The 13121-nt window shown below is 50.8% G+C and overlaps 1 protein-coding gene across 3 annotated transcripts in view; it reads right to left on the bottom strand.

Moving 5' to 3' along the window:
• Nucleotides 1-13121, bottom strand: part of LOC105478434 (cartilage acidic protein 1) — a 165243-nt gene that overhangs the window by 19619 nt on the left and 132503 nt on the right. For all 3 annotated transcript variants that reach the window (XM_011735721.2, XM_011735723.2, XM_011735722.3), the window contains exons 9-11: nucleotides 11989-12071; nucleotides 10975-11075; nucleotides 10335-10503 (exon numbers count right to left, since the gene is read on the bottom strand). In XM_011735721.2, the coding sequence (XP_011734023.2) occupies nucleotides 10335-10503; nucleotides 10975-11075; nucleotides 11989-12071 (353 nt within the window). The remainder of the gene's footprint in view (nucleotides 1-10334; nucleotides 10504-10974; nucleotides 11076-11988; nucleotides 12072-13121) is intronic.

Raw genomic sequence — 13121 nt, 5'->3', positions numbered from 1 at the left:
GGAGGCTGTACTGGAGGACACAGTAAGGCCTGTGATAAGCAGGTTGTCTTTGGAGTCTGGGTTCAAATCTTGGCTCTACCCCTTACCTGGTATGTTGGAAAGAGCATGGCGGGAAGTGGGTGGGAGACCTGGGGACAAATCCCAGCTTTGCAGCTAACTGGCTTTATCATCCCAGAAATGCTTCTTGTGTTTCTATTTATTGAGCTCTGCTAAGGGCCAGGCTCTCTCTTGTCACTGGGGATGCCCCTGTTCTGATGGAGTTCCTGCTCCAGTTGGGGAGACAAGCAAACAGGTGAACAAATAAATCATGTCAGATATTGACAAAAGTAGGGCAAGTAGGTAAGGAGGAGCTGGGGGCTGCCAGGGCCTTGTCTAGTCAGGCAGTCAGGGACAGCCTCTTAGGGAGGGGGCATTTGCACTGAGCTCCACATAAAAACTTGGAAAAAGAGCTGGGCATGGTGGCTCATGCCTGGAATCTCAGCTACTCAGGAGGATGAGGCAGAAGGATCGCCTGAGCCCAGGACTTCAAGGCCAGCCTGGGCAACATCGTGAAACCCTGCTTCTGAAAAAAACAAAAAACAACAAAAACAAAAACAAACAAACAACAACTTAAAAAAGATGGAGTGATAAACAGCTGGCAGTTGGCGGACAGGGGAGAAAGACCATTCTACAAATCTAAGATGCTTACAGAAGATGATGGGAAGCTCAGAGATATTCACAGTGAATCCATTTGCACACACCCCTAAAGCAACGTGCTACATCATTGATGGAAAGCAGGCTGGAAAGATTTGTCAGATGTTTAGGCACCATCAAAGCCAGCCCCAGCTCCCCGCATAAGGAAGCAGGCCTGCCACTGTGGCAAGGTCAGGCTAATGGTGATGGATGGGGGTGGGGAGGAGGTGGGGCTGGGCCTCACATTCCGGGAGAGGCTGCTCTCAGGTCAGCCCCTGGGAAGGAGAGCTGTGCCCAGCACAGACAGGGGGAGCGCACAGCCCACTCTATCACCATCGGGGTTGAGCAGATGTGGGGACACGGGGTCCTGCAGGGGGCCTTGAAATCAACACACTCCCCCAAACACCATTCCTGGGCTAAATAATATATCACCCACATATATGCACTATTATTTTTCCTAACATATGTAGATAGTGTTAGAAAACAAATTAAACTTAAAATTGCTGTTGAATGTATATTCACTTTTGGTCATTGCTATCCACCAGTGAATTTTACAATGATAGCTACTATAGGGTGGACGGTAGTTGGTAAAATATCTTGATGTATAAAGGGGGTTCCCATATTTTAGAAAAGGGTGTTTGGAGGCCACATGCAGACCTGGAGGAGAATCTCTGTGTAGACTTCCGGTAGAGACCACTGTGGGGCATGGAGGCAGGGAGCCAGGTGCTGGGGGGAGGGCCCATGATGAGGGGGTTCCAGAGGGAGTTACGTCTTGCGAGCCACAACCCCCAGCTTCTAGATCCTTCCCATGTTTGGTCTCCTTTTGCTCTCCCACCCTGGCCTCCAGGGGAGTCTCACTGGAACGTCCCAGCCTTGCTGCTGCCGTGCTGTGAGTCTGTGAGGGCCAGGGCCAGAGCTATGCTCTGAAGAGTCCATGGAGAAGCAGCCCCTGCCCTCATGGGCACGGCAGGCAGCAGCAACAGAGACGCTCGGAGACAGAGGCTCGTCCTCACACCCTGAGTTCCTCTCCCACACAGCTCAGTTTCTCTTCCCACAGGGAAATCCTCTCCTTCTGGGTCCAGCCCCACTGTTCTGGGTTTTGCTTTATCAAGCAAGAAATTATTTCTCATCAGTCCCTCAATCTACAAGAATCCCTTCTGCAGAAGAGGGGTGAAAATGGGACTGGGGGGTGCCGACTACAGATTTTCTTTTCTTTCTTTCTTTCTTTTTTTTTTTTTTTGAGCTGGTGTCTCACTCTGTCACCCAGGCTGGAGTGCAGTGGTGGGATCTCAGCTCACTGCCACCTTCCCCTCCCAGGCTTAAGTGATTCTCCTGCCTCAGCCTCCTGAGTAGCTGGGATTACAGGCATGTACCACACCGCGCCTGGCTAATTTTTGTATTTTTAGTACAGACGGGGTTTCGCCATGTTGGCCAGGCTGGTCTCAAACTCCTGACCTCAAGTGATCCACCCACCTCAGCTTCTTATAGTGTTGGGATTACAGGTGTGACCCATCACACCCGGCCAGACTTTTTTTTTTTTTTTTCTAATTTGAAGTAGAATCTTGAGGCGCGAGAGATTTGGCATTTTCAGGGTGTGCAGTTCCCAAATTAAGTGGCATATATAAAAGGTAAATATTTGCCATTAAAATAAGGAGACAAAGAACAGCAAACGTTTCTTACCTAAGACTGCAGAACAGCTACATGAATATGTTTTCCAGCCTGACTGAAGGGCCACAAAGGACTCAAAAGAGTCGCGGAATATTCATAGACAGTCACAGATCTGCCTGTGGTACTTGCGGCACTTAGTTTTTTTGTTTGTTTTCTGTTTTTATTTTGAGATGGAGTTTTGCTCTTGTTGCCCAGGCTGGAGTGCAGTGGCGGGATCTCGGTTCACCACAACCTCCACCTCCCAGGTTCAAGCAATTCTCCTGCCTCAGCCTTCCCAAGTAGCTGGGATTACAGGTGTGTGCCACCATGCCTGGCTAATTTTGTATTTTTAGTAGAGACAGGGTTTCTCCATGTTGGTCAGTCTGGTCTTGAACTCCCGACCTCAGGTGATCCACCCGCCTCAGCCTCCCAAAGTGCTGGGATTACAGGTGTGAGCCACCACGCCCAAGGGGAGTTAGTTTTGAGTTCTGCTTCAGCAGCTTCCTCCAGACAGCTGCTGGTGCAGGGGGCCTGGGGCTATGAGATAAGCAGGCCTCAGAAAGCACAACCAGCAGGACTCCCTCCTCTGCCGCTGTTTTTTGCTAACTTGGGCATCCTCTCTGGGCCTCAGTTTCTTCATCTATAAGATGGGGGTGCTGGCCGACAGCCTTACCACTCCTAGGAAGCAGAGCCTTTCTACCCTTGGAGCAGGAGTCCTGCCCCGCCGTTAATCATTCACCTCAGCGTCCCTGGCACCATCAGCTCTTGGACATGGGGTCTCCCTACAGTTTCCAAAGGGCTTTCTGGTGTTGGTAACAACAGTGAACACTGACAACATGCCCCAAGCTGTACCAACTGCTTTATGATGCTAATGCATTGAAACTTCACATCTCCACAAGGAAGGTGCCGGTGTTATCATTTCTGTCTCAGAGACGAGAAGGCAGAGCCATGCAGAGGTGCAGTGAATCGCCCAGTTGCCCAGCAGAGGTCGGACAGATCCCAGAGCCGGCATCTACTGTGCCCCTGTTACACCGCCCACCCTATCCCACGCCCAGCAGCCACCCTATACCAAGCTTTGTGCAGGGATTTGGGATTCAACAGAGAATGAGACAGACCCAGGCCCCGTTCTCATGATTCCCATGGGAGCAACGAATACAAGTGATTATATTATAAGCTGGGAAAGTGCCACAACAGCACTGCTACCATGCGGTGAGAGAGGTGGGTCATTTCATTTGGGCATTGCAGGAGGAGTAAGAGTTTGTGAAGCGAAGAAGCAAGGAAGGAGCATTCCAGGGAAAGGATACAGTGAGGGCAAAGGTACAGCGGCATGAAAGGGTAAGTTGTAGCTGAAGATCAGGAAGAAGTTCAGAGTGGGAAAGAGTGTCAGAATGTGTATCAGGTGGGAATGTGTATCAGAGGAGGCCGGGGAGGGGCTTCAGAGCCTTCACACTTACGCGGTGGGTATTTTATCCCCATTCTCCAGATGTCAACATTGAGGCTTGACAAGGTGAAGTGACTTGCAGGTGTCTGAGCTAGGACTGGAAACCAGTCTCCTGTCCTTAGGCGCAGCTCATCCCTCTGCCCAGGCAATCTGCATAACATCTTAAGTCTTCCTGGGGCTGCATGGCCGAGGGGGACTGGCTCCCAGACACCGCACACCAGCAGCCTCGAAGCCGGTCAGTCCTGCCAGGCCTGTGTGTAGGGGAGGGCTGAGCAGAGGAGCGCCCCCCATTAACCAGCAGAGACAAGAGGTCAGGAGCAGAAGTGAGTCACCTCTGGCAGCTTTTAAAGGACAGAGGCCAAGGAGGCAGAGAGAATTGCACTTTTCAGAAGAATTACAAACAAAACAGATGGTGGGAATACAGTTGGTAGAATATTTTTGCACTTTAATAAAGCAATTTTTATGAGGGCCACTGAATTTCCCTTCCGTAAATGAGCATCAGCCGGTGCGGAGAGGCAGCTCTGAGTCACCTGCAAGCAATTAGCTGAAAGGACGGTGGCATGTGTAGGTGGGGCTGGGGCATCGGCAATGCCGGTTGTGGGGGAGGGGGAAGAGGGGAGGGAGAATGGTGGGGGTGGCTGCCTGAGCCGGTGACTCCCAGTGGAGCTGGCGGAGGCAAATAGATGATTGGTGTTGTTTTTATTTTCTGGGTTTGGGAGTGAGCTGCCTCGGCCCGCTACCAGTTGGGAAGTGGAGGGTGGGCATGTGGGGCTCGGGGGTGGGTTCCGAGCAACCAGGTTGGTGGTGGGGGAGCCCTCGACAAGGGCTATAAGCAGAAACACTTATTTTCAGCAGGAGGTGAGGAGCAGCAGGGAAAGGCCAGGGTGGAGAGGGACTGCGGAACTTGGTGGGGGGCTCCACTGAGCAAGGCAGGGTCCACTGAGAAGGGACCCCACAGCAAGATGTCGCTATGAGAGCTCTGCACAACACAGTGGGCCCTCTGGGAGCCCCCCATGCGGACACTCATTGCCTGTGGACGGAGGTGGGGAGTACAGGTGAGGGCCTGCGTCCTCGGGGTGTGCTCCAGTGGGAGCAGACACGATGTGCATGGGGCAAGGCTGAGGCTGTCTGGGAGAGGCACACGTGTGCACACTCACATACACGTTCGTGTACCCACACATGCGCACCGCACCTTGCTGCAAAATCAGGAGGAGGCAGTGCAGGACTCATGGAGGCAGGAAGGGGGCAGGGGCCCTGGGGGCAGGTGAGCTGAAGTCTTGTGAGTGCCGGCAGGGGAGCTTCCCACTGGCCCCTCTCCTCTACTCCTCAGTCATAGGGGACCTCAAGGCAGGCCTTTCTCAGATTCATGTTGTAGACATCCCCACTTCTCACCCCAACTGCTCAGAACTGGAAACAATCTAACTGTCCATCTAGAGGGGACTAGGTAAATAGGTGGTGAGGGTGAGTGCTGCCTCACAGTGAAATACTTCACAGCCCTGAAAGGAAACAGGAGATATGCACAGACCTGGCATGCTGTCCAGGATGTGTATACACACACATGCACACACACACTCACACGTGTATATAACAGGCTTTCACTCTGTTACCCAAGCTGGAGTACAGTGTTGTGATCATAGCTCACTGCAGCCTCAAACTCCTGGCCTTGAGCGATCTTCCTGCCTCATCCTCCTGAGTAGCTGGGACTATAGGCTTGCACCACCACACTGGGCTAATTTTTGTAGAGAGGGGGTCTCAACATGTTGCCTAGGCTGGTCTTGAACTCCTAGCCTCAAGCAATCCTCCCTCCTTGGCTTCCCAAAGCACTAGGATTACAGGTATGAGCTGCTGCACCCGGCCTTGGACATATGGTTAAGAGGGGAAAAAAGCAACTTACAGAAACAAGTGGAAAGCATCATTCTTTTGATTTTAAAAATTGCCAAGAAATACGTGTCTGTGTGTTCCTGTGTATATGACATGTAATAAAAGCATATCACAAGCATGACCTGTCCAACCCGGACCACTGTGCTGGAAAACTGCTCCTTGTCCCTTCCCCTCTGCACTCCTAATTCATTCCTCTGTTCTGCATTTTCTTTTCTTTTTTTTTTTTTTGAGATGGAGTTTCGCTCTTGTTGCCTAGGCTGGAGTGCAATGGCACAATCTTGGCTCACTGCAACCTCTGCCTCCTGGGTTCAAGCGATTCTCCTGCCTCAGCCTCCCGAGTAGCTGGGATTACAGGCATGCACCACCATGCCCAGCTAATTTTGTATTTCTAGTAGAGACGGAGTTTCTCCATGTTGGTCAGGCTGGTCTCGAACTCCAGACCTCAGGTGATCTGCCCGCCTTGGCCTCCCAAAGTGCTGGGATTACAGGCGAGAGCCACTGCACTCGGCCCATTATATTTTCTAACATTTTATTTATTTACCTATTTACTATGTGTATTATGTATATAAGTTCCTTCTACTGGAACATAGGATGGCTTGTGGCAAGGATCTTCAGTTTTGTGTTTGGCACACAGTAGGTGCTCAGTAAATATGTAGTCACTAAATGAATCAAATGATATTGAGGGAAGGTGAAGGAAGAAACATTTACTTTTTCCTTAATATTCCAAACAGGGGTGAAACGATGAGTAATTTTTCTTCTTTTAAAAATAATTTTCTTATTTTCCTATAATCAATATGCATTGTTCTTACAATGAGAAAAAAAGTTTTCCAAAACATTCCCATTCTTTGGACTGGACCTTCCCACTTCTGGGCCTCTGGCCAAGCCAGTCCAACCTCTGGAATGCTCTCCTTAGGCCCTCGCCTACCCCTTCTAAGCTCCTACTGTCCTTCTAGACCTAATTCCAGTCCCACTTCCTCCGGGAAGCTGCCCAGAACAAAACTGACTTCCCTCGCCTGCGTCCTCTCATGGCCACGGGGCCAGTGTGGCGGTGTGTCCAGATCTGCCTCTCATGAGAGTCCTGTGTCCATCTGCCTTCCGCCCACTGCCAGCCTGGAGGGCAGGGGGCATTTCTTATCTGCCTCTTTCCCCATGTCTCTGCCTCTCCTGGTCTTCCACAGGCCCATCTCTGTCTTTCTGTCTCCCCCTGTTCTCTCTCTTCCCAGTCCTTCCCTCCATCTGGCCTTCTCCACTGGCGCCCTCGCTCCTGCTCCGTTGCCAGCTCCCCCATCAGTCAGGAAGAGCAGTGCTGAGCTCCACTCATAAGAGATCCAGAGGGGCCTGGGAGCTGCAGGGATGGAACTGCCCGCCTCTCACTGTGTCCCTGGCGGCTGGGTTGGCCATCTGCTGAGGCGCCTCGTGACCCAAGGGGCCTGTCCCTAGAGCAGCCTGCCTTCCAGTGCCGCTGGGAATGGATCCTGTCAATAGAGAGAGGAGTCTGCCGGGAGGCCCCTTAGAGCATTTTGAGCCAGAGGTCAGACGAAGAACAAATCCCAGGGCTTTGCAAAATAGCAAGGACTGGCACTAGGCGGAGGTCCCAATGAGATGCAGTGTGCATAATACTGAGTGTGGGGAGCAGGTGCCCAGAAGGGACTATTGAGCCCCCTTCTCCCCATCATATGACCTGGCCAGTTAAGAAAGCAATCTATTCTCCTGGCAGGGCAGATTCTGGCCAGAGAAGGGACCAAGTGAGGTCCCTAATACACCACTTAAAATAGCAGAGGCAGCCCCTGAGATGTGGGGAAGGAGAATTTCAGCCCCCATCCTGCCCTTGCCATTGATTTACAAGGTAAGCCTCAATGTCCTTACTGGCAAAATGGAGTGGGGGAGTTTTCCAACCAGAAGCCTGGATAAACAGCCACCTATGATACCATGGCGGTCACCTTGCCGCTTGTCTGGCTGCACAAAGCAGCTACTAGAGGTGTTAAGTCACAGTCAGGAACTCAGACCATGGTGTCGGGAGGTGGGATCCAAATCTAGCTCTCCTTACTCTGTGGAGTTGTGGTTTGGGGCAAGTTACTTGACCTCAGTCTCAGTTTTCTGACCTGTAAAATGTGGGTTATGATACCTGATTCTTCAAGTTGTGAAAATCAAATGAAGTGACAGGCAAACCACTCAGCCCAGTGCCTGGCACATACTAATTGCTTGATAAGTGTCGGCTGCTGCTACTTTGTGAGACAGGACTATGTATTTAAAAGGTGTCTTGTGCCTTTAGGGCCAGCTTAGCACATAGCTGCCTTAGGAGTGATAAACACTCCAACCTCAGGCTGACTTATCCAGGGTGAAATAGCCCAAGAAAACGATCATATAACCAGGCCCTGGGTCCCCTAAATATTTATTGCTTCTTTTTCAGACTACACATAAATATTATGTGTTCCCTATAAAAACTGGAGCACACACACACAACAAAACATATGGAAGGAAATAAAAACCACACGCTCAAGGAAGCCTGGGTTTGAATCCCAGTGCTGCCATATAGTATCATGTGACCTCGGCAGGTTTCTTAATTGTTCTGATCTTCAGTTTTCCCATGTGTAACATGGGGATAATATTGCTCATCTCACAAGGTAGTCATGAGGATTAAATGAAGTAATAAGAGTGAAGTGCTTGGCACTGTGTCTGGAATAAGTGAGAGTTACTATATTAATCCAGCCACTCAGACAGAATCACTGTTCTCACTTTTTGCATTTCCTTTCAGGTTTTTTCTGCACATATGATGTGTGTATAATATTAACATTTGTATTCAGTAATTTGAGACCATAGTGCCTATTCCTTTTATATTAAAATGGTACATCTCATGAGGTGCGAACACCTGGGGAAGGCGTCTGATTTTGAACCTAGGAATGTTTGACTCCAGCACTTTCTGAACCATTGCGTTTCAGTGAAGACACTCTGGGCTCCTCTACTCCTACTGGTGTTTCTCAATGTTTTTTCCATCATTGTAATCCCCTCACCCTGCCAGAAGACTCTTTAGACTTTTTCCCCAATTCCCCCCATACATTTATTTTAAAATGTTGTATTTTAAAATAATTATAGATTCACAGGAAGTTGCAAAGATAGTACAAAAAGCGCCTCTGTGCCCTTCACCCAGTTTCACCCAATGGTTGCAGGTTCCCTACCCAGGGATCCACCAGAGGCTCCACAAAGATCCCCTCGGGCTGCCCTTGATGATAGTCACACCCACTCCTCTCCCTTCCGTCATCTCTAAGTCCTGCCAACCACCAATCTGTTTTCTGCTGTATAATTTCGTCATTCTGAGAATGTTATGTAAAGAAAAATCTACCATACTGACCTTTGGAGATGAGCCTTTTCTCCCCTTTTCTCACTCACCATAGTGCCCCGGTGATCTACTCAGTTTTTGCACGTATCACATAGCTGAGTAATATTCTATGGAACGGCTGTATCACAGTGGCTTGAACTATTAACACCTAGGTTGTTTCCAGTTCCGGGCTATTAATATAAAGATACTATGAACAGATGTAAAGATGTTTGTGTGGATATAAGTTTTTATTAGTCTGAAATAAGTGGCTTGGGATATGATAGCTGGGTCATAGAGTAGCAGTTGTTTGCTTAGGTTTGTTTTGTTTTCTTAAAATAAACTGCCAAAAGATTTTCCAGAGTAACTGTACCATTTTACATTTTCACTAGGGATGTAGGAGAGATCCAGTTTCTCTGATTTCTAGAAGCTACCTGGATCCTTGCCAGCATTTGGTATTGTTGCTATTTTTAATTTTTGTTCTAATAGGTATGTAGTGATAGTTCCATTAATGCCACTGATATACTATATATCAGTTTATGTGCTATATGCTTGTTGATGCTTTTTTACTTTTTGAGACAGAGTCTCACTCACTCCAGCCTAGGCTGGAGTACAGTGGTGCAATCACAGCTCACTGCAGCCTCTACCTCCCTGGGCTCAGGTGATCCTCCCACCTCAGTCTCCCAGGTAGCTGGAACTACAGGCATGCGCCACCACGCCTGGTTATTATTATTATTTTTTGTACTTTTGGTAGAGATGAGGTTTCGCCATGTTGCCTAGGCTGGTCTCGAACTCCTGAGCTCAAGAGATCCACCTGCCTCAGCCTCCCAAAGTGTTAGGATTATAGGCATGAGCCACTGCACCTGGCCCCTGATGCTTTTACATATTTAAAAAAAAAAAAGATAGGATTTTGTCATCCCCCTTCTCCTGCCAAGAACCCACTCTCTCCTCTTTGGGGTGACTTCACTCCCATTGAGAATGCATGGTTTCCCAAGCCTGTTCAAGACTGAACCAGCTCCCAAGAGGCTAGGGAAACAGCTGGCTTGGACACATTTGGTGCAGCCCAGCATTTGAACAAGGCTACAGCCTTGAACAAATGGAGGATTAAACACTCTGACCCCAAGGTGAACTAATTCCACGGAGGCACTGGGGTGGGGACTCCTGCAAGTGAGATGCATGAAAATCTAACCAGCGTTTCCCACTCGCCTCCTCTTGAGCTCAGGCTCATCTCAGAGCAGGGTTTGTCCCCAGTAGCTGGTGTCCACCATGGCTGTCACAGTAGAGCGGTGCCCAAGGATGCTCGGGCTGTGAGTCCCTGAATCAGTCAGCATCCCGCTGTCCTGACAACAGATCACCATCCCCCACCGGACCCCTACTCACCCAGGCCAAAGTGTGCCACAGGCTCCATCTCGCACAGGTAGCCTGAGCCACCGTCGATGATCCTCAGGTGGGCCCCGCTCTTCTTGGTGTAGAGCACGACCTTAGCCCCCCTGGCAAAGGCCCCAAACCGGGTGCGTGGCACCACTCGCAGCCAGTTGTTGTTGAAGCCCTGCAGGGAGAGTGAGAGGTAGACACCCGGTGGGTGTCAGCGTGGTGGGTGGGAAGAGCAGGGAGCCAGGGAGGATGGGAGGGGGAGAGGGAGAAGAAGGAGGAAGAGAAGAAAGTGGGCAGAGGAAAAAGAGAGGAAGAGGAAGCCAGGCGAGAAAAACAAATGAGGCAAAGACAGATTGGCTAAATGAAAGAGAGGCACTGTAGATAGAGGAGACAAAAGCCGAGGGACTCAGGGCACAGTGTTTGGCAGAGAAACGACAGTGGAAGGCAGAGAGGCAAGGGCTTCTCCCAAGGCAGCCCTTCCTGAGCTTCCTGGTGCTGCTGGAATTTACCTCCCTCCTCCAGGGCCCAGGGCTTCCATTACCCGCCATGCTGGCCAAGTCAGCACCCCAGTGCCTTGCCCTCAGCAACCTAAGGTACCCAAGAGCACACAGGGCTGGGATCTGTGGCTCCTGAGGTCTGAGCGCACCTGATTGCCCCGGAAGACGGATAGCGGCTGAGCCATGGACTCTCCATGGGACAAGATGAGGTCCAGCATCCCGTCTCCGTCGAAGTCGGTCACCACACCCCCTACAAACAATGCAGATTTCACCTCTGGCCGCCATCCAGGAGACCCACAGAGGAGAGATGTTCCTAACCAAGTGCAGTATCCACAGCCCTGGGTGCGGGGTCAGAGAAAGCGCAGCACCGGGGCAGGAAGGCTGGGGCTCGGCACCCATCTCCTATCCTTCCTAACAGCCGACTCATGATAGGACTCATGGGACAGACATTTCCTTCCTTCCCCCGGTCTTTGCATGGAGACAGTGCATGCAAATTACTCAGACCACATAGGCTTCTTTCTGGTCTTTCTATTATGGTTTGAATAATACATGCCTGTTATATTTGCATAGATTTTTCTGTCAATTTATCAAGTGTTTGCATATACACAGGCTCCTTTTGGTTGTCATTACAACCCAAAGAGGTGAAGAGGACAGATATAATTATCTCCATTTTATGAATGTGGAGAACACCCAAAAGGTAAAACCACTTTTCCAAGACCACAAAGTGAGGCAATGTCAGAGCTGGGTTCTGGGACTCCTGGCCCAGGGCTCTGCCTGACAAGCTGAGTGCAAAGAGGGGAGGGGTCAGATGGCAAGATCCTCTGCCTGAGAGCAGAAGGGGCTCACTCCTCTCCTTTCCGTCCCCACCTGGCAAGGTATGGCCAGAGAAGCTCCTGCCCACAGACCCATAGACTCTCATTCCCCCGCCCCCATCAGCCTGGGATTGGGGGAGTGGACCATCCTCCCCTCTGTTTCCTGCCTACCTGTCCCCAGGGTTCCCCCATCTCCACTCTCTCCCTTGCTCTTGAGTCTCAGCCCTCAGTGTGGCAGGGACAGGAGGGACTCTGCCGTGGGACTGGCTGCCCCATCCCTCCCGCCCTCGTCCCAGGGTATGAACAGTGCTAAGGGGGCATTGCAGGCCAGATACCCCAGGTGCCCCTCACCTGTGCCCCTGCCCTCAGGCTCCAAGGCGTCCCCAGGATTGAGTTCCTCGATGAGGGGGTCTCCGTGCTCCTTACGGATGACGCTGCAGGAGAGGAGACAGGCTTGCTCTGGTGGGGTCTCAGAGGCCCCTGGACCTGAAGACCCACCTGCTCCGCTCTGTCCCCTGAACATCCCCAGGTCCCAATGTGCATGGGCTGCCACCTGGCTGCCCACGGAGTCACTCTCTGCTCCCAGACCCTGCCTACACTCTGCCTGTTCCTTGCCTGGGTTTTAATTTATGTTGGTAAATATTGATTTTTCCTTCTCTAATGGATGAATTATAGGCAGACTAGGGAAGGGCAGTTGATGGATGGAGAAGGGGCAGGGACAGAACTTCCTTCAACCGACCTTCCTTGTCCTTCAAGTGGCCCCTGGGTTTCCTAGTTCTGGATGCTACCCAGGGTTTAACCCCACTCAGTGCCACCTCCTCCATGCCCTCCTGGACCATCCTGCTGGAAGCAATCCCTTCTTTCTTCATGGGCTTTATCACTTTCTGCCTGTGTTACAGCTCTCTATGAATGCATCTGATCTCCCCTGGGAGAATGTGAGCTCTTTGCAGGCTGGGACCTTGCATTATTCATCTTTGCATCTCTTGCAGCATCTAACACAGTGCTCGGCTCTCAGAAAGTTCCAAGCACGTGTCTGCAGGATATAAAGATGAATTCCAGAGGCAAAGAGAGGAAAGGGGTCCCTTTGGGTTGCAGTGGTTCTGTCTGTTTGGAACTCTGAATTTTGGCATTGTTTCAGAAACGTCTGCTAGGGACGTCCTGCTCTTTCTCTACACTTAGCTGATGATGGCCATGAGCTTTCCTCTAGAATTGTTCTCACTTGGCGTATTCTCACAGCCTTGGGTGCTCTGCCCTAGATGTGTGGGGCAATGATGGGAGGGTAGGGCGTAAGGAAGAATTGGCATCGCACTTCCTACCACATTGTTGCCTGTGAGAAACACCAGAGGGCTGTGATACAGTCATAGCTTCAGGAGGGGGTTGGGGTCCCCTGAGCTGGAGCCTTTGGTGGCTGGGTGGCAGAGAGAGCTGGCAGATGCCCCATGAGGTGGGCTTGTGTGTTGGTGTGCATGGGTGTGATGCCCACA

This window comes from Macaca nemestrina, chromosome 9, assembly GCF_043159975.1.
Source record: "Macaca nemestrina isolate mMacNem1 chromosome 9, mMacNem.hap1, whole genome shotgun sequence".
NCBI lineage: Eukaryota > Metazoa > Chordata > Mammalia > Primates > Cercopithecidae > Macaca > Macaca nemestrina.
The sequence above is the reverse complement of the archived record's forward strand: the minus strand, read 5'-3'. Positions and strand labels throughout refer to the sequence as shown.